Raw genomic sequence first — 22,876 nt, 5'->3', positions numbered from 1 at the left:
ATTTGACATCACTCTCCATTTATGTGCATTACAGGATGTTCAATCACAAGGTTCATGGATTGAAAATGGTTGAGCAAATAAAAAATGCTGATGTAATGACATTGACTCTATATGATATCATCACAGCTAAAAGGAATAAACAAATCCTGCAGATAATTCTAAATCCACAGGTACATAACACCAACATCTTAGCCTAATCCAAATCCCAATGAAGTAAATTCTTGGATAATTCTAAACTAGCTATATCATTATGATCATTATTTTATATTATATGCTGAAAGTAAATTGAAAGATGGGGAAATAAGAGCAAGAAAGGAGAGAAAAGACTCTTCAAGCTGTTTAGCAGATTTTGACTTCCATCACCATTGACCTGTTGTCTTAATAGACTATTTGGACTAGTGCACAGCTGGCCGCCATAATCTAACTTCGAGTTCATCGTGTCAACTCATCTATCCATCTCAGCATCACTTAGTGTACTACTATAAGAACATCCGTAAGTGGATATGCATCACCATCATCCTCCTCATCAAACTCGTCATCATCATCACCATCATACTCTCCATCGTCCTTGCCATCATCCTACACATCACCATCTCTCTTCCTCCGCAGCCTTGTTATAATAATTATTACCATCTACTGCTGCTATTTGATGGTTTGATGGTGTGTATTTTTCATTCACATTACGGAGAGAGACGGTACAAAGTAATACACACCATCAAACCATAATTATTATAATACACGCCTTACTCTCTTTGGTATGTGGATTATGCGAGAGGGGTCACATTCAATTTCTTTCTCCCTCTCTCGTTCTTCTTATTGTGTTTTGTAGATATATAATTATTACGATGACGAGGATATCTTGCTCAAGTGTTATGTGGCGAGGGGGTAACAATCAAAACATAAATAGACTCTCCATTTCTTTTGTAATTAATGAGGATTCATCATCAAAATTGAGAAAGATGGTTTGATTCATACATTTGAGCCAAACTTGATTCGCCACAATAAAGATGATTTTGTAATTATTTGGATTGGCATGACAAAGATGCGATGCCATTAATATCATTGATAATAGTATTACATGGGTCAATTAATATCATTGATAATAGTAATGAATTCGGATCACATAAATGGATTAAATTCAAAAATCATGTTAATCGATAATTACACGGATCACTTTCAAGTTGACACTATGATGTGCAATTGAAGACATCGGATCAATTTACAATCAACTGTTACATGCCTGTAAACATATGAAGGATTCATTCACAATCAAAAAGATTCAAAGAAAATATAATATGGTATTGCCAAGAGTGGTAATTACTGATGGTCGACACAAGTATTATAAACATGAAGATGCTACAAGGTAGGTTCATTCATCCTAATACACAGCTGAAAACTGAGAGCATACTGATCGGATACATGTGAAATCAATCCCCTGCAGATGGAATCAACTTCACAGCATTTCTAATTTTGATTGACAACATGTCAGGGGGAAGATCAACCTTGGTAACTTGAATTCCAAGTAGTGATTACTGCCTTGAAAAGGGGCACAAATTTGTAGTTTACATAACAAGCACACAACAATTGTATCAAACACCATTCAGAACAAGTAGCCAAATGTATCCCCATGCCCTCAACATCAACAATTTCTTGTCAACCTTCAAAGTTGTGTTTCCCGCACAAAACTTACGCCAACAGCACCAAAGAAGATACAAAAGGAGTGCTGCAAGTAGAATTATCTATTATACAGGACTTCCCAATAGACCTTGCTGTTACCAAAACTATCGTGTGGTCACAGAAGAGAAATCCGAACATACAAAAGAATACATAGCACACAACAAACCTATCAATGATCCCAATGGTGAAAAGAAACCACGTACACATTCGCCTATCCAACAGCTACATATACACAGGAGAAACTTCTGAGGAACTGAGGCAACTTCAGATTGGTTACACCCAAGATGCAGTGAACCAGCCATATGGTATGTGGAGTGTGAATTGCTCGTCAAACCTGATGTCAGCTTTTTCTTTGCAGCTTCATGATGTAGCTCTTTTGCTGACCCATTCAAGACCTTGACAGCTCAATTGTGGTCGGATCAATCTAAGGGGTATGGTTCCGAGTCTTCGAGAAGGGGTGGCCATAATCCCAAGAGCCCCAGACAAGTGAACAGGATTGACTATAATATATCATATTATTGCTATATCCAGGCAAGAGAACCACGATCATTTGATGTTTGAGGTCGGCCCCTGGTTGGTGTTGGTGGTCTGTTGGCATTGAGCTCCTGATGCATGAAAGGAACAATAAAAGGTTCAGAAGGCCGAGAGAAAAAGTCAAGAACCAGGTTTATAGAAGAAAGAATGTTATATACCTGCATCCATGTATCTTCTGTATGACGCTCTGGAGATGCTTCAGGGGAATTAATGGCGGGAGGCAAAGGATGAATAAGTTTTGGAACAACCACAAGGTCTCTTCCCAAAACTAAAATTGCCCCCGCATTATTTGCGGTCCCTGTACAGAAGATATTAGAAGAATTAAGGGGGAGAACCTAACATGGGATGCTTAGCATGTTAAAAACCCAGTCCTACCACAATAATTGGTTGCAGAGAAAAGAGTAATCAAATGCCCTTGAGCAAAACGCTCAAAACCATCCATTACACACTCATGTGCTCGTACTATCAACTGGAGGTCATTGTTATTGCAAAACTCCATAACACGGTCAGGCTGCAGTAATATGAAAAGAGATCAGATTGACGAAAGAAATCAAAACAAAAAGATAAACAAAAGCAAAAAAACAAAAATTAAGTCGATGCTAAAACACCAACCCCGAACGTGACAAGTCCTGGACCCCTAGCATTTGGCCTTAGCCCCTCAACACTATCATTTTCTGTCGGATCAGACCTAAATTATTAGGACAATGACAAATACATTATTTACGTGATAAATCAAATGCAAATAAGAAAAGAAGCTACTTGTAGCTGTTAAATTACAAACCATAGAAGATCCATAAGAACTATTGAGCCTGCTTCCATTGTGATTGGCCGTTGAAGATCCTCAATCTGCTCCACATGATTTATGGACCGACCTATGCCACCATGCATGCAGATAATTTTCTTCTCAATCAGTGCAGCTAAAGGTAGCCAATTAAAAAGTCGGTTAAAGCGATGCCAAGCCCAGATGCCATCTCGTTCCCCCTGTTTCCAGATATTAAAATAGATAAATGGGAGAAATTGTTCAAAAACCCTCAAAAATAACAAACAATTATTTGTACCATTCGCTCAATACACTCAATCCGGAATCCAAATAGAGCATTAATATCTGCTGCTTCATGGTTTCCACGAATTAAATGTACATTATGAGGATACTCAACCTGCAAGTGCCAAAAAAACCAATTTCCTTTAGTAGATAAGTAGTTTCTTATATCTTGACTGCCACTAGAAAGACTAAATCCAACAGAAGATGCATGCATCCCATCCAAATAATACCTTCAATGCAAGAAGAAGAGTAATAGTCTCCAAACTATGCTGACCACGATCGACATAGTCTCCCAAGAAGAGATAATCTATATAACTAAATTTCATAAAAGCAAGTCAGCATTGCAAGCAGAACACAAGTGATACATGTGCTATTCTGAATATTATAAACTGGGAAGCAAAGAGTTTGGAATACATGTGCAAATAAAAGTACAAAATACATAAAATAAGCTTGGTGTGTACAGTAGTACTAAGCAACTCTCATAGAGTAAAATCAGAAGAAAAAGATGAAAGATGATTGCATGTTATGCCAACCCAAGGAAACTGTAATCCCTTTTGATACAGGATCACTTTCACAAATAAAGTCACAATTCATTCACATAATCAAGATACTCACGCTATGTCCCCTGCTGTTGAAGGAGCACCATACTCATCAAACAAGCGCATGAGGTCCCCAAACTGACCATGTAAATCACCAAATATCTTAACAGGAGCTTTAATTTGTAGAACAGTTGGCTCACTAGTAAAAATTCTTTCCGCACTGTCACAAAGATCTGCAATTTCATTGCAATCCAAGAAGAACTGTCTCCGTACTGGGGGCTTCCAACCACGAGGTTTCAAAAGATGTGCTATTACCTGGATCAGCATTACAAAATACCAAAGAATTGGATGAGGGTTTCTTTAGAAAATTCATGACAGATACACATATAAGGATACAAATTTGGAAGCTAAGGAAGATTCTTAACTACTGAGTTTCAATTATTAAGTTTATGTTTTATTAATAGTGCTACACAAAGTTTAATCATTTAAATTTGCTGCAGTTTGTATCTTAAGTATGTTATAATATCTACCAAGCTAATAGACTTAAGTAGAAAATATCACATTTCTCATAAATCATGCCAAAGATGCAATTCTAAAATGCATGCTCTCCATCTACATATTATAATTTGCTTTCCATTTGTAAAAACAAAGTTTACCTTCTTGGGCACACTATTTATAGACATTTGTCTATCTAACAACTTCCGAGCTGCAGTTGCATTCTCGGGCGTACCATGACTAACGCGCCTGCCTTCATTTTCAAATTGATCAATTGAAAGTTGCCTGACCATGCCACCCAAGGCACCACCTGTCTCTGCAGCAACGACCACCTGCATAATGAACATGTTGAGTTTCAAGGTCCAAGAAAGCAATAGTGACTGATCAGATGTTCAAAAAGCCTATTTGGGACTTGCAAATATAATGACAACATTGAAGTTATTTACAAATCATTAACTAAAAGAAATATGGAGCCAAACTTGGTGATTTGTTAATTGGTCATGCCATACGATCAAGAAAAGGTCAAACTACCATGTCGACATTTTATTATACTGACCGCTCTATGATGAAGCCGAACCCCAGTTGGTGGGGTGTTGTTTGCTGCAGAAGGGTCTGGCACCTTAACCATACTTGAGATTAGTTTCCCACTTGGTGTAGCTTCTGAACCACGATCACGATCAAGCAATTGTTCAACTTCACCATTAACTTGCCGTGCTTTTACAGCAGCTAAAGTAGCACTGATAGCCTCAGCCTCTGCTGCTGAGGCTTCAACTAAATACTCGACACCTTTGTTCAGTTCCCTGCACCAAGTTCATCACAAGCAACAGATTCCATCAATTATTAGACTATCTGACCTAACTTGCAAGAGAGCACATCAGCTATTTACAGCTAACAAACACATGGCAATTAAGTCGAAATTTGACAAAACATAGTAAGTCAAAAAAGGAAATGAGTCATAACTCCTAGACAACCTTGGTCCCAGAAGCATGGCATTTTCAGGACTTATGTCAGTATATATATCTCCATTGACAGGTGGGGCAACAGGAGTTCCCACCATGATTGCACCATCTGGAGCTGTTTCAGGAATATCTTGCCTCGATCTTTCATCAGAATACAGGTATCTTCCTGGTGCCCTTCCTACTTGTACATCTGTAGCAGCTGCTGCAGCAGCAGCATGGGAAGCGGCACTTGTTGTTTCAGCAGCAGCCAGATCTTCAGCAGCAAGTAAATCATCAAGAAGCACACCTGCAGAAAAACCACATTCTAGTTAACTGAACAAAAGCATTTTGACAAGCATTTATTGCAATTGGTCATATGAACCAAAATCCTATTAATATATAGGAACACATTTCCACTAGTTCCCAAAAAATATTAGTATCAAACAAGGTTTGCAATACCGAATGGTACCGCCCATACCGGGCGGTACATACCAGTCCACCAGTTGACCGGCACGCGGACAGCCTGCTACCGGGTGGTATCAGCCCGGCTGCAGCGAGGCGAGGCGAGGCGAGGCGAGGCGAGACCAGGAGGAAGAGGCGTTCGAAGAAGAGGGAGAAGCTTCGATAAATAGTACTTGGTGCCGCCTCCTCCTCCTTCTTCTTCTTCATCATCTTCTTCTTCGCTGCAGCGCCCGTTGCCATCGCTCCCTCAACGCTGCAGCTCTTCGGTGCCTGCTACCATCGTTCCCTCGACACCGAAGAAGATTTTTCTTCTTCCACTCCTTCGCTGCAGCGCCCACTGCCATCCCTCAACGCCGCAGCTATTCGCCTAGGGTTCGGGCGCTGCTAAGTTATATATTTTTTACATTTTTAGTATCGTTTAAATATAATATATTTAATATCGTTTTAAGCACACCATCATTAGCTATTTTAATTTCTGTGATTATATATATTTAATATTAAAATTAATTTTAATATTTTTTTAAGCATACCAAAAGGTATGTATGCCGTAGCGTATCGCTCGATACACCTGTACTGTACCATACCGAGCAAAACACGAAACCCCGGTATGGTACAAAATTTCAATCCTTGGTATCAAAAAGGAACTGGTCACAAATCCTAACATAGAAGCATTAGAAAACTAATGTAAGCAAGAAACCTCACAAATCCTTGATCATGAGGCATATAATTAATTAATTATCACTATAAATAAGAACCATAAAACCAACAAATGTGATGTTCATAAAAAAAATGAAGAGCATACAACACCAGTCACAAACTGCATGTTATTATGCACACTGTCAACTAACAAAGCAGGTTTATACACATAAATGTAATATTAAGGAATGAGTTTAAGACATTCAAAGGAATTTCTTGATCATGATGTGCTTGGTCACAAACATTTTGAACAAAAAAGACACCCTAAATAAGCAACTAGAACCTAAAGAAAACTTACGTATGCCCATTGGTGCTATCTCATTGATGTAACCATCTTAATCTAAGCCATCATTTTGCAATTCCTCACAAAGAAGACATTTTCTCATCAGTTTGTGATTAATTCCAGGTGGTCATACACACAAATGTCGGAGTTGAAGTTTCTAAACAGCAGTTGCAAATATTTGAACTGACCACCACCAGTTTTGTAATTCCTCACAAAACAGACATTTTCTCATCAGTTTGTGATTAATTACATGTGGTCATATACACAAATGTCGCAGTTGAAGTTTCTAAACAGCAGTTGCAAATATTTGAACTGACCACCACCCTCTAAAACAATGTAAAAAAGTGTCGCTCACTTCCCATGTATAGGTTAACTCCAGGCACAATAGATTCTGAAACTAGGGTACAAATTGAATCTGAAGATGTCCTGGAAGTCATTATATTTAAAGCGTAATAGAAGCTACAAGTTTAGAAACAATGAAATAATATCATTTAAAACACAATCTGTCTGGTGAAAATCCCATTGCTGTCTCCTATTTGTTTTCTGTCATGTTAATCTCTTCCAAAATGGTGGAATATGAAAATCCTTTATCCTTTCAGCTTTCTCTTAACTATTTCACTCTACATAATTGAGTTAATGCAATCATATATAGCTAATTTCAGGAACTTAATCTCTGTCACGTGTCTGCAAAATCAATATTTAAAATAATCGTGCTCCAGGGTCCAACCAAAGATGCTTCAGTTTATGGTTTCATTAAAGATTACAAACTACAAAGAAACTATGATGGCTTTCAAATGTTGTGTTTTCAGGTCAAGTTTGCCATGATAGTACAACATTTATTCTTCTTTTCTCGGGCTTTTCCTATAGTCTTAAATTTATGCTATTGCATCATAAATTAACAACAGGACAGAGGTCTGGGAGAATTGTGCATCATCCTTTCATTAATCAGCACAGTCAAACATCCAAAACTAAAATGACACTTGCAATCATATGTAAACCCCAAACTAGCTGCATGACTACTATTGTAAATTGTTTCAAGCCCCAATAACAAATTCATCTTAATTGAAATGCTTAATTCTAAACAAACACATCAACCCCAGAAGATCATAACATTTTGGGTGCTATATGCGAAAATACTTACGCCTACCTGATAATACCAGGACAAATATGATATTTCTAAAAGTAATAAAATATTGTATTCATGAAGGTTCAATAGTTTACTTGGGCTAATCTTATACAAATATGCTAGTACTAAGAAAGGTATCTGGTATAATGCAGAAGTTGAATTTTTGGATTATTGATGTACATCTAACATTGGCATTGGGCATATTTTGTTTTCTAACCCAACCATGAACAACCAAATAATATGGAAAATTTCCATTGGAAATATTGATGAAAGTGGTCTATGCATCTCTCCATACTAACCAATTTGTCAATCGATGTAAAAGTTCAAGACACAAGGCAAAACCAAGAAAAATCATTGTCCAAACCAAGGTTCACAACACCATCCAATACGGTTCTGTTCGGCCAGTATCTACAGGTCCGACATGTTATCAGTACATGGACCAAGGTAAACAGGACAGGGGCAGTTTCTTTTTTTATTTTTTCAGCATTTTAAATTTTTTTCAAACCTTGAGATGAACCAGTGTACCAAGTGTTGTACACTGGTAACAACTGATACAGTAGACATGTGAACCTGACTAGAACAGTACTTATGCATAAAATTGCGAACCTTGGTCCAAACCAAGAAAATTGCTTATAACTAAGTAACAAAATAATGGCAAGCATAAGAAGTTCAGGAGTTGATTTTAAATTTCATAGACATTTTCATGAGATATATCCCCCTTTTTTCTCTTCTTTTTCCTTGCAAAGGAGGACAAAAAGAGAGGAAAAAAACGGAATATTCTGTTAGGAAAAATGCATCCCATTTACTACAGATAAATCAGTTTATACTCCTACCTCCACGTAACCCTCCATAAATGAAGATCAAATCACCAACTGCAGCAGCTGCATGCCTACAACGCCGTGTTAGCTCAACAGATGCGTCACCGCCAGCTGCATCTGCACTATACCTACCTGTCCTGGGACTTGTCACCACAGACTTTGTATCACACCAAACTCCAGCAGCAGTATCCAACACTACCACAAAAAAGAAAACCACACAATAGCACTTAATATCTCGTAGGACTTTATCATAAGGAAACCAAGACAATCATCCTTAATGTTATTTTGTGGAGAAAATTTTAATAAGAATTCATGAAACAAGAAATTAATAGCCACTGTAACACATTAATACAAACAGAGGAAGAACTGATCATTTTAATTCATTGCTCGTGACAAGAAACAACCATGTGGACTACATAACACATCACATAACTTGCTTCTGTATATATTATTTGGTAGACAATTGACAGCAAGGGATATGAACAATAAGCCAAAGCACAATTGCTGTAAAAATAATTTATAGAACAAAAACAGTGCTCCAAAACAATAGAGAAAGCATTCAATAAAATCATTTACAAGCATGTGTGCAACCACATTATGCACTTCATATGTTTGCACTGAACCATTACATGGGAGAAAAAAACAGTAAATACTGGGTGGTACACATCGATCTGCTTGAAATTTCAAACCATTATCTTAACTCCTGAGGATGATTGTCAATGAAGATCTTGATGCAAATTGTATACTAATTTAATGCATATCATCTTCAAATATTCAATATATATACAGCTTAAAATAATAAAAAGTGAAATCTATATATGTAAGGTGGCCTAATATTATTAGAACAATCCAATTGTGAAATGAGGCTAGCTAAAAGTCCTACACTAGTTTGAGCAGAAACTACCTGCAATGCTTGAAGAGTCATCTACCATGCGTCCACCACCAAGAGCCCCTCCAGACACATGAAGTCTTGCATTAACAAAGACCTAAAAGAACAATGCTTCTTAACGTAAATGGATCAGGTTAAATCATAAGCAGTGATGATAGGAGAAAGGGGCAAAATATGAGAATCTTACAGCAGCATGCTGGTATCTTGGAGATGGAGAGACACCAGGAGCTATAGCCCACTCCCAACGCCCATCCCTATGTTTTGCAAGACCATAAGCACTGGATAAAGGCTACAGAATCAACATAAATTTTCACTTATCAGCTCACCTCGGAAACAGAAAGTTAAGTATATTTAATAATTATACAAGGTGATCTTATTACCTTGTCATGTCTTAATGAGACAAACCTTTAGAAAAGGAACAATGTAAATGCTACATTAGCTAAGTAAGCTATGATCAAAAAACAAATAATCAGGTTCAGCAGGACCCACACACAAAACAGTAGAAAAGTTAAGGTATGCTGATCTCATGATGGGGGTCAATTAAGTCTGCCTCTGCCAGACCAATCATAAGTTGTGACCAATTCAGACTGATCACATCATCATGCCATCCCATCCAAACATGCAAATTTCTCAGTGTATTTTGTTTTATGACAAGACCCTCTGGAGTAAATTACATATCCTAAACACCTACATTTAAGTTTAGGAGGGTTATTATGTGCATTTTGTTGGAGACTTCTTTGTAATCTGTTCTGAAAATTACTTCGGCTTGCATCACACATATATCATTGACCTTATAATCCTCTTTTCTTTTTAAGGAAATATCCAGTTTGATTGACCCGATAATGCTCTTCAGCTTATTGTTAAATGAGTTTGCTAGCTTTTTTACTTTTTCTGTTTACTATTTCTGTTAAAAATATTTTTAAACTCCAACTGACCATATTATCTCCTGGTCCCAAAATTCCATTGTTGATCCCAAGATCAATCCCTGTCCTTTCGACCTTGTAATCAACTTGGTCATTTTTAAGGTCAACATAATTGGAAAACACATGTGGGATACAAAAAAGGATTTTAAGTCTTTATTCTTGTATGAAACTAGATATACAAACAAGGATAGGATAATTAAATTGGCTTAACATCTAAAGGTATAACAGAAGTTTATGGTTGATTTTGGTACATTAGTGACTTCTACTTATGAGTGACAAATAATAATAATCACACAAATATCTTTAATTAGTAGTTTATACAATATGAAAGTAATCCAACTCGAACCGCTACTCACCTCCAACTAGTTGTGTAAGGTGGAAATTAAATTTTAGTCTTTACCTGGATAAGTAAAGACTTAGAATCTTGAAACTAAAAAATGTGTAGTATTTGTTGGGCATGGACTGTAACCAGTGATTTAAGAACGTGCTCGGGCACTCGCCTAGGCGCTCAGGCGAGGCGAGGCGAGGCCCGAGCGCCTCGCTTCATTTCCAAGCCGTGCGTTTCAAAGAGGCGTCGCTTGGGCGCTCGCCCGAGCCCAGGCACCGGGCGCTTCGGGCAAGCGCCTGGGTTAAACCAAGCGATCGAACCAGCGTTTGAGGTCTGTTTCGGTCTCCGTCGAACCAACTAAAGCACTGATATCAGCATGACTTCCTCAACCCTAACCCTGCTCGCCGTTCAAGCTACTGCCGCCGCTGCTGCTGTCGCCGCTCCCACTCCCACTGCTACTGTTGCCACTATCTCCGCTCCCGCTGCTCGCTGCTACCGTTGCCACTGTCTCCGCTCGCCACTTGTCGTTCCCGCTGTCGCTGCTACTGCTCGCTGCTGCCGCTACCATCGCTCGCAACTGCCGCTCCCTCTCTTCTCAATCAACACCCTCGGTCTTCCGACTCTTCCCTTACACTCTTCTCTTTCGATAGTATACTGTTAACAGTATACAGTATACAGTTAACAGTATGCTAGTAATAGTAATTGTATTTATTATATTAATTTAATAACATATTTTTATTTAAAAATTTAAATAATTATATTTATTAATTATATTATATATTTTTATATTTCGGCGCCTCACTTCGCTCGGGCGAGTGCCTAGCGCCTTGGGCGTTTTTGGACCTTGGCGCCTAGCGCTTTTTAAATCACTGACTGTAACACCCCGATTAGTCTTACATCGAAAGTGAGTAAAATTAAGATTGACCTATAAGGGTCTGATGAGTATGCTACTATCACTTCAACTTAAGCATTTTGACCAATAGTTTAGGTCAAACAAAGTTAATGGGCCAGTTAGCTTATTAGCCCTGAGTCGTGACAGATTATATGCCAAATTCTCCAACACCACAAAATGCACCTCGTGTTTCAGCACCTGGCAATGCTCTAGATGATGTACACGGAGTCCTCAATACTATCAGAGGCTAATTTAAGTGTTAGGAGGAGCGAGATGAAGCTCTACGGGGTGGAAATGACACTTTCGATCACTTTAAGAGATTGGGACCACCTATTTTCGAGGGCAAGCCAGATCCAATCTTTGCTGAACGTTGAATCCTTCAAGTGAAGAAAACATTTGAAGCTATCGAATGTAGGGCAAATCAAAAGGTGCCTTTCGCTTCTTTCATTTTGGAAGAGAAGGCAGACACTTGGTAGACCTCAAAAAGGAAGATGTTGGAGGCAAGAGGCAATGTGGTGACTTAGGAGCAATTTAAAAATGCATTCTATAAGCAATTCTTCCCTGATTCAGTCTGCTTCGAGAAGCAACAAGAGTTTCTTAGCATCCATCAGGGAAGTAGGACTGTGATAGAGTATGATAATTATTTTACTAAGCTGGCTCAGTTCTCTCCACATATTGCCGTCAATGAACATCAGATAGCTCATCACTTTGAGAGGGGACTTCGTCCGTCAATTAGAAAGTTTGTTGCTATATTGATTTTATCAACACATGTTGAAGTACTCAATCAAACTTTGGTGGTAAAAAAATTGGATAATGAATTGCAACATGTAAAGGATCGAAACGACCTTTTAGTGTTGCACCATCTGCGTTTAGGAGATCACACTTTGGACCCTAAAAAAAAAAAGCAAGAGTAGACAATCTAGACACCAGCAGGCAAGAGCTCCCAGTAATCAAATTGTCATAAGATGTTATTTTTGTGAGAAGACTGATCATGTTTCCATCTCATGCCCCGTGGGACGTGTATGCTTCTTTTGTCAACAACCGAGGCACATATCAAAGGATTGCTCATGAAAACAACATCAATTGGAAACTCTCTGATAACTGATCAGATATTTAAAAACTGCATTGTTACTATTGAAAGCAAGGTATGCAATATCGTACCGTACTAGAGTTTCGACATTCGCTCGGTACAGTACGATATTGTATACCGAGCGATATACCATTCGATATACTGCTCGGTAAATTTTATATATATATATATATATATATATATATATAATTCGGCGACGTTGCCTCTCTCTTCTCTCAGGCAGGGCGATGTCGCCTCGTTTATATATATATATATATATATATATATATATATATATAAAAGATTATATATTTATATTTTTTTTTTATAAAAGGCGACGTCGCATCGCCTCGACGACATCGCCTTTTCCTTCTCCCACACGGGACGACGTCGTCTCATTTATATATATATATATATATATATATATATATTTATTTATTTATTTATTTATTTATTTATAAAGATATTTATATATATAATATTTTTATAAAAGGCGACTTCGCATCGCCTCGGCAACGTCGCATCGCCTATATATATATATATATATTTCGTTTCGTCCGGTAACGGGCGGTCCGTGTACCGGTCAGTTGACGGACCGATACGTACCGCCTGGTATTGCATACCTTGATTGAAACTCGTGATTTGCTAGTACACCTTATTCTACTAGAGTTTCGAGACTTTGATGCTATTTTGGGTATAGACTGGCTTTCAAAGTATCATGCAAGTGTTGATTGTTGAGAAACATAATGATATCAACTCAAAAATAAATCCAACTAGCTCTACCTAGTGATAGAGAAAGGTTTGTTCTATATTAAAATCCGATCTGATACTACTGGGAGGTTGCTCTAAAAGTAAAAATAAAACAAAGATATTTTAGTAATGGTGAGTAGGATCCCTTACAAGTCAACTGTAGAATAAATACATTACCAAAGGTTAATCATCCCTTTGGCATATATCAAATACCCCAAAGAGCACTCCCCCAACAACAGATGGAGAGGCTTTACCTTACGAGATGAGTTTGTGTTCTCCTATCAATGAATGGAGACAAACTCATATCACACTCCTGACAACGGATGAAGTGGTATCCCTCATCGGCCAAGATGAGGCCATATTTCTCCCAACAACAATTAGAGGAACCATCCAACCGCCACATCTGATAGCCCGTTAATCCTCGAAGGGAATCACCCTACCTACCCTCGACAAGGAAACAATATCATCTCATACTAGTCATGTATATATCAAGATAGAATAATACATTGAAATGTCTCTTTCAAACATCATTAATGTCAAATAATATCAATTAGCCCTCAACTAAACTCAAATAATATCAACTTGAACCATAGTTCAATCGATCTAATTAAACTCGATTTCGCTAGAACCTAACCGAATCGATCTCTAATCCTCATTTAACCGGTCTGGAACTACCTTAGACTAGTGTAATTTAGATTAGATGGGATTCAATTTAGGTTAAACAAATTGAATAAGTTAAACCGATTCGAAATCACCTTGAATCGATCTAAACTGATTATATTTGATTTAGTTCAATCAATGTTTATGCCCAAATCAAACAAAATAAGGGCAATAGGCTAGATTGCGTAACACTGGGCAAGATTGGGCCAGCCCATGTATTGGTTATGTGCACTGCACATGGCTGTGCATGCACCACACTAGGTTGGGCCAACCCATAGCCCATGGACTAGTCTTGTGTAGTGCACATGACTACCCATGTTGGGTTGGACCAAGCTAGCCTACGGGCTAAGGCTAGACCTATGAGTTGGGTCTCACCTGCTAGCTAGGCATGGCCTGTTGGCTGGGCCTAGTTTACGAGCTACAACCTATCCTACAGGCCGGGCCTAGCCTGATGGCTGATCTCAACCCAAATTCTAAACAATTTCCTTAATTTCAAATTATGACAACGTGAAATTATAATCAAAATATTTATTCATTAGTATTGAATCATTAAATATAATAAATAGTAGTAGATTAAAAATATATAATTGCATAAAGGATAAAACAATATTTTTAATCAAGTATTGTATAAATCCAAAAGAAATCAAATATCATGCATCCAAGATAAAAATTTTAGAAACCACATATAGCATGAATAATCGCAATATGTTTTAACCTAAAATAAATTTCTAAATCTTTAAAGGGATAATAGAAAATTTTAGAAACTTTATATAACATGAATAATTATAACATGTTTTAATCTGACAATAAAATTTTAAACATTTAAAAGAATATTTTAAAACTATATATAACATGAAAAATCATAACATGTTTTAATCTAAAAGAAGATTTTAAATATTTAAAGGAATCAAAGAAATTTTTTATTTTTTAAGGAAGAGAACCTACCTATCCTTAGTAGGATGCAACACCTCATTCCTCCCACTATTAGGCTTGACTTGGTGAGAAATGAAGAAGATGAATCCCTCCCCTTAAATAGGAGAAGGTGAGCCCTCCACATTAGGTTTTTTTTACTTTTGTATTTATTTAATATTTATTTTCGTTTAATTTACTGACAAAAATAACATCATCCTATTTGGTATGTTGGATAATTATGTCCTAAATCTCATTAGCAAAAAAGGAAATAAAAAATTATACCTAAATGAGGGATTTGATTACATGGACAAAAGTGACAGCCAGATTGTACAGCTTATATCATTTAGTAGGTTACACTACATGGAATGTTTACAAAACACCTCTTGGGATAACATATAGTACAAGAGACTAATATCCTTTCATGTTTAAATAGGTCTATGAAACATAATACAAACCTCAGCCAAAGATTAGAAAACCTAGACCGATCCATACTTTTACTGGTACTACACAGAACTGGGCATGGTTAAAACTGAGACCAAGCAGTTAGCCTATCATTACCCGGTACCCCTATCATTTTCTTTTGTAGCTTTTGGCAGTTGTATTTTTTTTTTTTAACTTTCATCGCATGCTCTTCTTTCTCTCAACCCCCTCTGCCTCTTCCTCCTTCCCACCGCCTCATTGTCACCCTGCTGCATCATTAGGTTATTGCTTCTTCTTCACCTCCTCTTTCTGTCTCCTTTCCCACCTCCTGTCACCAATCATGTTCTTCCTCCTTCCGTCGTCTCTGCCCCTTTCTTTTGGTTCAGACAGTACTGAACTCCAAGTGTTGATGCATCGGTCCATACTGGAACCCTACTGGTCCAAACACTGACCATATTGGCACCAGCCAGAATTTTAAACCTTGCTATTACCAAATTTTATAGGCATAACATGTTTAAACATGCTTTATACAAATTCTAGTTTAGTCTCAAATGCATGACACTGTGGGTTCAATTAGCACAGCAGGTGGGAACATGTAACATGCTAGCAACTGACTAGAATGGGCACAGAAATTATTGGCAAAGTCATGAAGCTACCTTTGTTGCCTTCTAGACTTCTAGTATGGCATGGCAATTATCCACATAGTAAAAAAGTTGTTTCAATATATTTATTTATCTATTTAAAATTTTAAATAATAACTAACAGTAGCACACCAAAAACATAAATGAAGATGAGAAACTCCAAAATCTAAGAAGAAACATACAGCATATCCACATTCGATAAGGATACAATAAAAACCACATTTCAGCAGCAATATTGCCTGCTTAAGTAAAAACACATGTTATAGACTCAAGGATGGTCATTTCAGTCCATAGGCATATTGCCTGGTAAATACAACAAATAGACACCTAGCAGGTCAATCTGGCCCAAGTTTGAAGCTGCTTCACTGAGCTTTGGTCAAAATTTTATGGTTTCAGCAGCATATAGACCAAAACTTGTAGTTTTTTATTTGGTATAACATAGTACTTCCTCCGACAAACCTGTGAATGCGACCACAACTCACCGATGCTCAAAGAAAAGATCACACTTGGCAAAGATCCAATTGCCTCTTGTGACCAGTTCCCTAAAACTGCAGGTCAATAAGGACACTAGACATCGACAGGTTCCCTTTCTTCTTTGTCATTTAAAATCATAAGTCAAGGCTTACCAACCAGCGCAATAAAGCCCTGATCTCCAGTAGCACTTGCCAATCACTTCTTGACTAGCACCAGTAGATAAAAACCAAGCTAAGCTATGGTGATCTTGTTTTTCTTCATGAAAACCTGTTGATTTTGTCATCAACTGCAACTAAACCCTCTTCTCATCATGTTCATCACAAAAGAGAAAAGTTTAATACAATTAAGAATGCAGTTGTACTAATTGTACCAATGATGTTAGCAGGAAACCCAACCATACGGGGTGTCGACATGGCCTAGCATGTGCTACAAACCAGTCCAACAGGATGCCAGCATGGTTCTATATGGCAAAATACCAAACTTTGCTCAATATTTCACTTGGCTGACACAACTTCAAGACCAGTACTACTTGAAGTTTTGAACCATTAAATATAGGGAGAATGTAAACAACCAAATGCCAAATTATTATCTTTCTCAACTAATCATATATCAAATGCCCAATGCTAATGAAAAATGAAGATTCATTTCTGCCCATACAGTATAACTAATCAGATCGAGAAAGACAGCAGGAAATTTAAGTTATACCAGAAACATCACTTGGTGGACCTAAGTTGGGGATAGGACAGTATGTTCTTAATCAAAAGCAACAACTCACCACACTATTTGCATCCCTCCCCCCGCATAGAAGAAGAAGACCATCAGAACGTGCACTAGCAGTTGCATACCTAAACAAAAACAGGACGTGAAATCAAACTTTAAACAAATGATACTTTTTATTTATTAGAACTAGACAACTATTTTCATAACTTAAGAACTTCATCAACCACAAAGTTGGTTTTAAATACAACCACGCAATCAACATGAAAAATCATCATATAATTCTAAAAGTACATAGTGCTTGCTTGCTACAACCTCCAGAATGGAAAGTCACATGTATAGGAAAATAAACAATAAAACATGGCAAAAAAATATTAAATATTATAATCAGGTTTACTGGACAAGGCAGTTCATATTTGAATCACCTTAGCTTCGACCTTATGGCCTAAATAAGCAGGTTTAAATCATTTGGGAGCTTATCTTTTAACTTAAATCACAAACTGCCATCAGTCACCTGGGTTTTAGTCTCAACAGGAAGGTTGTCATGAGCACGGATAATGATCAAAAGTTGCTCCATCTGAAAAACAAGTATCAATTGGACAAACTCTAGTTATTTAGTAGATGTACATCACAAATTGGAGCACTGCCCCTGTGGTACTCTGAGGGGAAGCACAACCAATCAACCAACAAAGCTCAAAAAAGTTCTTTTTAGAGTACAGAGGATAATAGAGAAAATCCAAACAGATCAACAAATAGAACTACAGACAATAAATATAATAATCTGTTAAAAGATAGAATCCAAATACTAAAAGTTTTCTAGGAGATAGAAGAACTAGAGAATCAGAGAAAGAGTAATATAGATCTTAAACAAAGATTTTAATAACTTACATAACAACTAAGAAAATTATAAAGGCAGAATATCTAACAATTCTAAGGTATCTACACAAAAATGAAACTCAGAGGAATCCTTAATGACTTAATTCATCACATATTACTAGCAATAAAACCATAAAGATTAATGCAAATTATTGAGTGAATTGTCTACCGTCTGGTGGTCTTCTTGATTACCAGCATTTGTGTATCCAGAAAGAAATAGATCTTGAAGACTTGTCAATAGAGAGAATCAAATGATCTTGCAAGAAAGATTAATGATGGATGATGATCAAACTTTTGATTCACTAAGATTTTGTTTCAATTCCATTACCTGATTTCTCAGTGGATTGGATATGGGTCAACCCTTATCCAATCCTATAACAGTCCAATCAAATTTTCGTTAGCAACTACAATAGATGAAGTTATAATCTGCCAGAAATGAATTTTATGTAGCATAGGTACTTGATCATCATTGTTATGTCCATTTCATGTACTCTTCTTACATGTCAGATAGTTCAAAGCATGTTTGGCCACAAGCATCACCTACACTTCATCTTAAATTATGATACATGCATAAAATGCTTATGTCATCCATGTAAGGCTCCCAAACATGTTTATCGTGGTACTATATCTGATACAATTGAATTAGAATGATACAAGTGATCTCCTTATTTTGTGCGTATGAGTTTGTGGTATTTCTTTGAACTGGCTGTTGTAAGTTCACATATGATGACCATGATATCAAATTTCACATAATATATCATAAAATAATCAAATTATTTTATCATCTAAAAAACATATGGTTACCGTCTGGTTCATGTTTCAAGTCTGTAACTTGCCCTACTCTCTTAAACATATTCCATGTTGGTGTGTCCATACAGTGTTATGTCTGCATCCATTCTTGTTAAGATGAATTATGCACTGATAAGCAGGATATTCCAACTGTTATAGAAACTCTCTTTTCCCCCCTTCCTATCTTACTTCGTTCTTAATTCACTCCCTATTCATGAAACATGTTGATGTGATGACTACACAAAGTCCCAATCAGATTCATTGCAAATGCCAGCAGATAAAAGCCCTCTAACAATTGTTCCCGAAATCAAGTCCGGGGGCACCACTCAACCACAATTTTTGTATTGTTGAAAAAGAAAGAAGAAACACTAGAGGGGCAAAAAAAGGAGAGCCAAAACAGATCAAAAGCTAGGCCACTCCACTCCATCTCCATTACCATTTCCAACTCCTGGTTTAGTGCTATAGTTTCTTGTGCCACCAGCAATACATCATTCATGTATGTAAATGCCAGATAATAAGCTGATTTTGTCGACATCATTAAAGTAGACATGGACAACTACCAAAGTAGATAATCTAAAAAATTTCTTTCTTAATATTAGAACAAAATAAGTCCAAAAATAACTGGAATATTAAAAAATCTCTATCACAAAAGTTAAACCTATAAAATACCCATAAAAATATGTCCAAGAATACCCCAAAAAATAAAAACCTTAAGCCTAAAACTTCTAGAATCAACCTAAGCGCCATTAACTCAATTTTGAATTTAGCTCAAATTGATCTTCATGTTAGGCTCACACAGTCAAATCAAGCAAATAAAAGGCATGCACCTAGTGTGTCCTGGCTGAGGCGCAAAGCGCACATGACGCCTGCCTTTTATGCATCTAACTGAAGTGTTTGAACCTTAGGTGAGGAAAGGTTTGGAATCTACAGTGTTATAAATGCATATACAAAAAGGTTTCTATTGTGACCATTTATCTCTATTAACATATCAGGTAGACTAGGAGAAGATAGAGAAGAAAAAAGTTCCAGGCTCTAAACCATTTATTGTCCCACGCAGCCACGCTAACATTTATTTTTATCTGATTACTACTACTGATTTTTCTTTCACTTGTTCACACTTCACAGATGTTTTTCCGTTCTTGGTGTTACTGCTGACCCGTTGTTCCTCATGCCTTTACTGTTATTCTGATATACCAGATTCTCTGATTTACTGCTGTTGCTGCCGCTCTTCCAAGCTTTTTTCCCGAGTTTTTTGCCGCTTGTGACATTTTTTCTTCTACTACTTCTGCCTTGTCTTCGTCTTCCAATGCATCTTTTTTCATCTCTGTTTTGTTTTTTTAATGTACTGTGTCAGTGTGTCCATTCTTTTATATTTTTGTTCCCTCTGATTTTCTAAGATTTGTCAATTTATGCAGGATTCCAAATTACATCATTGCATTCACAAGTAGTGCAATGAAAAGAAAAATACTCTACAATTTAAACTATTAAGCAAGAACCAATGTAATCATTTAGACGACATTAAATGTTAAGTAAATTTTCACTCATGTTTAATTAATATTAATGTTGTGTTTTAATAAATTTACACACTAAGTATGCCTTATTTCAGTGAGCTTGCCTTATGCCTAGGCTCCAAAAGACCTTAGCAAAAGCCTTCAATAATATTGCAAGATAGTCATTGATAGGTAAAACAAACATAAATTTCTTATGTGTAGATAACTATGAAAAGATTACTCCAAAGTAGCACTGTTCACATGTTTCCATCAATTCTTTTTTATTGGATTAGGACATAAGAAATAGTGTTATTAACTGGAGGCCAGGCACTAAATTAAAATGAAGTGCCAAATTATCTGCATTTGAAGACTCATTTAACAACAACCTCGATGGAGAAAACAAACTCTCAATTACTCACATGCATGGAGGTGGACCTTCACCTTCTGGTTCCAATTTCCTCCATTCATAGGGTTTGGCAGCAGTGTCTAGAGCCCAAACATCAGCCAGAGGCCGCTTACCTGATATAATTTACTCTTTCTCGTGAACCTCATCAACAAAAACTATGAATGCAGAAATATATATTGTTTCGGAGTATGTAAAAACATGATTTTATCTGCATAAACCTACCATCATTTCCACCAATTGTCAATAGAAATCTTTGCCCAACCAAAGCCATCACATGCCCATAACGTGGTCCTGGGCCAGGTCCTTGGACAACAACTCTACATTCATTAATATATTTAATCAGCTCTTATAACTGTAAAGCATACACAGTGGTCAAGATGATTGCTTGGATTAGACTATCACCTATGCCACCGTGGCCGCTGTTGTGTCAAGTCCAAAACATGAAGATCCTCAGCCGACAAACCAGCAGGGCCAATTCCACCCTGAATATAGTCACAAAAAGAAAATTTGGCACTGAGAACTAGAAATTGAATGAATTTTATTCTGCAGAGAGAAACATCGATATATTAGATAGCTTCACATGAACAACCATCTACAAAACCATCTATGACCGTAATATCTTGAATAAAGAACCATAAAGTAAAATTATCAAAACATTGATTATGAAGATACCTGAATTACCACCATGGTGCCCACAGCAGTTGCAACATGTGCAGCCCTGGGCGATGGTGGTTCACCAAGTGGTGTCAATCTGATAACACATAACAGAACAACCATCATAATTACTTCAGAACTGCTTGAAGGGATCATTAAAACACTGAACAACATGTTACTCCTACAAAATTGTTTCTTTTCTCATATTAGCTACATCAAATACAGATTAATGAGACTAGGAGCATGTAGTACAACCAATTCATCGGTTGGTTGATATTCACACCTTGTCCATTTGTTTGAAAGCATATCATAGCAATGAACATCAGCTGTTGCACCTGCCAGACCTGCAAGAACAAAAAAAATGGCAGTTCGGTAAAACAAACAACATAGTTTTCAAGTATGCATATTTACACCAGATCCAATTATATTCATGAAAACCTATATTGTACGTCTCACTTTTCCCCTGAAAACCTAAGACAACCTCCATAGAATTCACCAAAACTCCACAAATCCCTAAATCTACCTATCAGAGGACTAAAATCGCCACTAATGAAGTTTCCTCTAGTGAAAGGATTCGTTATAACTACTGAAGGTGAGAGATCCAGAAAGAGCATTTACGGATTCCAGCAGTCCCTGCGGGGGATGGCGGTGCGGCCGAATTGCCCTCCAGCGCCGTCGCGCCGCCAAACAGAATAAGCCGCGGGCCGATGTACCCTGGCGTGCCCTCCTCCCCAACAGGCGGGACAGCCGTGAGCGTGTGCCCGCAGCGGCACCCAGCCCCGTCCTCCTTCTTCTCGATGATCGCATTCACCACCCTATACGTCGGCGCCGGCCTCGGCCCCGCGAGAACGGGCTGCCCCTGCCCCGCCGCCGGTGTCGGAGGCGACGAGGGCTCGCCCGAGCCGTCGTGGTGGTTCGCCAAGACCAGATCGTGGTCTGAATTCGTCGACATCGCGGCGTCCACGTCCATCACCGCAGCTGCCACCGGCGGCGGGCGTCAGGAACGGTGAAGAAGACGACCTACAACCCCGGTAAACGGCGACAGCTCCTCCGGCGCGCAGCAGAAGGCGCCGACATCGCACAGGTCGTTTCACGCGAGGCGGACTCGAGATCACCGCATCGGCCGGTGGCGACCCCAATTGACCCCCCGAATCTTCCGCCCGTATCGGATCGAGACCAAGAAATGATGAGGGGAAGGCGGAAGAAAGGGATCACCTTTCCCTCCTCGGATTCGCTTCCCTTATCGCCCCCCCTATCTCTCTCTCTCTCTCTCTCTCTCTCTCTTCCCCCTCGATCGATCGCCCTCGCGGAAAGCAAATAGAAGCAAACCATAAAAAATACAACCGGAAATAAATCGAAAGGGCTAAACAATACTC

The 22,876-nt window shown here is 37.9% G+C and overlaps 1 protein-coding gene across 2 annotated transcripts; it reads right to left on the bottom strand.

Moving 5' to 3' along the window:
• Positions 1-1,503: 1,503 nt before the first annotated feature.
• Positions 1,504-22,815, bottom strand: LOC103999055 (serine/threonine-protein phosphatase BSL3). 2 transcript variants are annotated; one of them, XM_009420698.3, is made up of 21 exons: positions 22,119-22,815; positions 21,784-21,844; positions 21,519-21,597; positions 21,249-21,328; positions 21,069-21,163; positions 20,860-20,959; positions 17,344-17,413; positions 9,687-9,788; positions 9,515-9,596; positions 8,626-8,805; positions 5,259-5,532; positions 4,844-5,087; positions 4,449-4,619; positions 3,869-4,107; positions 3,484-3,568; positions 3,270-3,368; positions 2,993-3,192; positions 2,824-2,899; positions 2,587-2,722; positions 2,370-2,509; positions 1,504-2,282 (listed from the first exon to the last, which is right to left on the bottom strand). In XM_009420698.3, exons 1-21 carry the CDS (start codon positions 22,468-22,470, stop codon positions 2,199-2,201), a joined length of 2,949 nt encoding a protein of 982 aa, XP_009418973.2. In that variant the 5' UTR covers positions 22,471-22,815; the 3' UTR covers positions 1,504-2,198. The 2 variants fall into 2 exon arrangements, with proteins under 2 accessions (XP_009418973.2, XP_065022701.1); XM_065166629.1 differs by having other exon boundaries at positions 21,756-21,844; positions 22,119-22,133.
• Between the last annotated feature and the right edge of the window lie 61 nt (positions 22,816-22,876).

Source organism: Musa acuminata, chromosome BXJ3-9, assembly GCF_036884655.1.
Source record: "Musa acuminata AAA Group cultivar baxijiao chromosome BXJ3-9, Cavendish_Baxijiao_AAA, whole genome shotgun sequence".
Lineage (NCBI taxonomy): Eukaryota > Viridiplantae > Streptophyta > Magnoliopsida > Zingiberales > Musaceae > Musa > Musa acuminata.
This window is presented reverse-complemented; position numbering and strand designations above follow the sequence as displayed.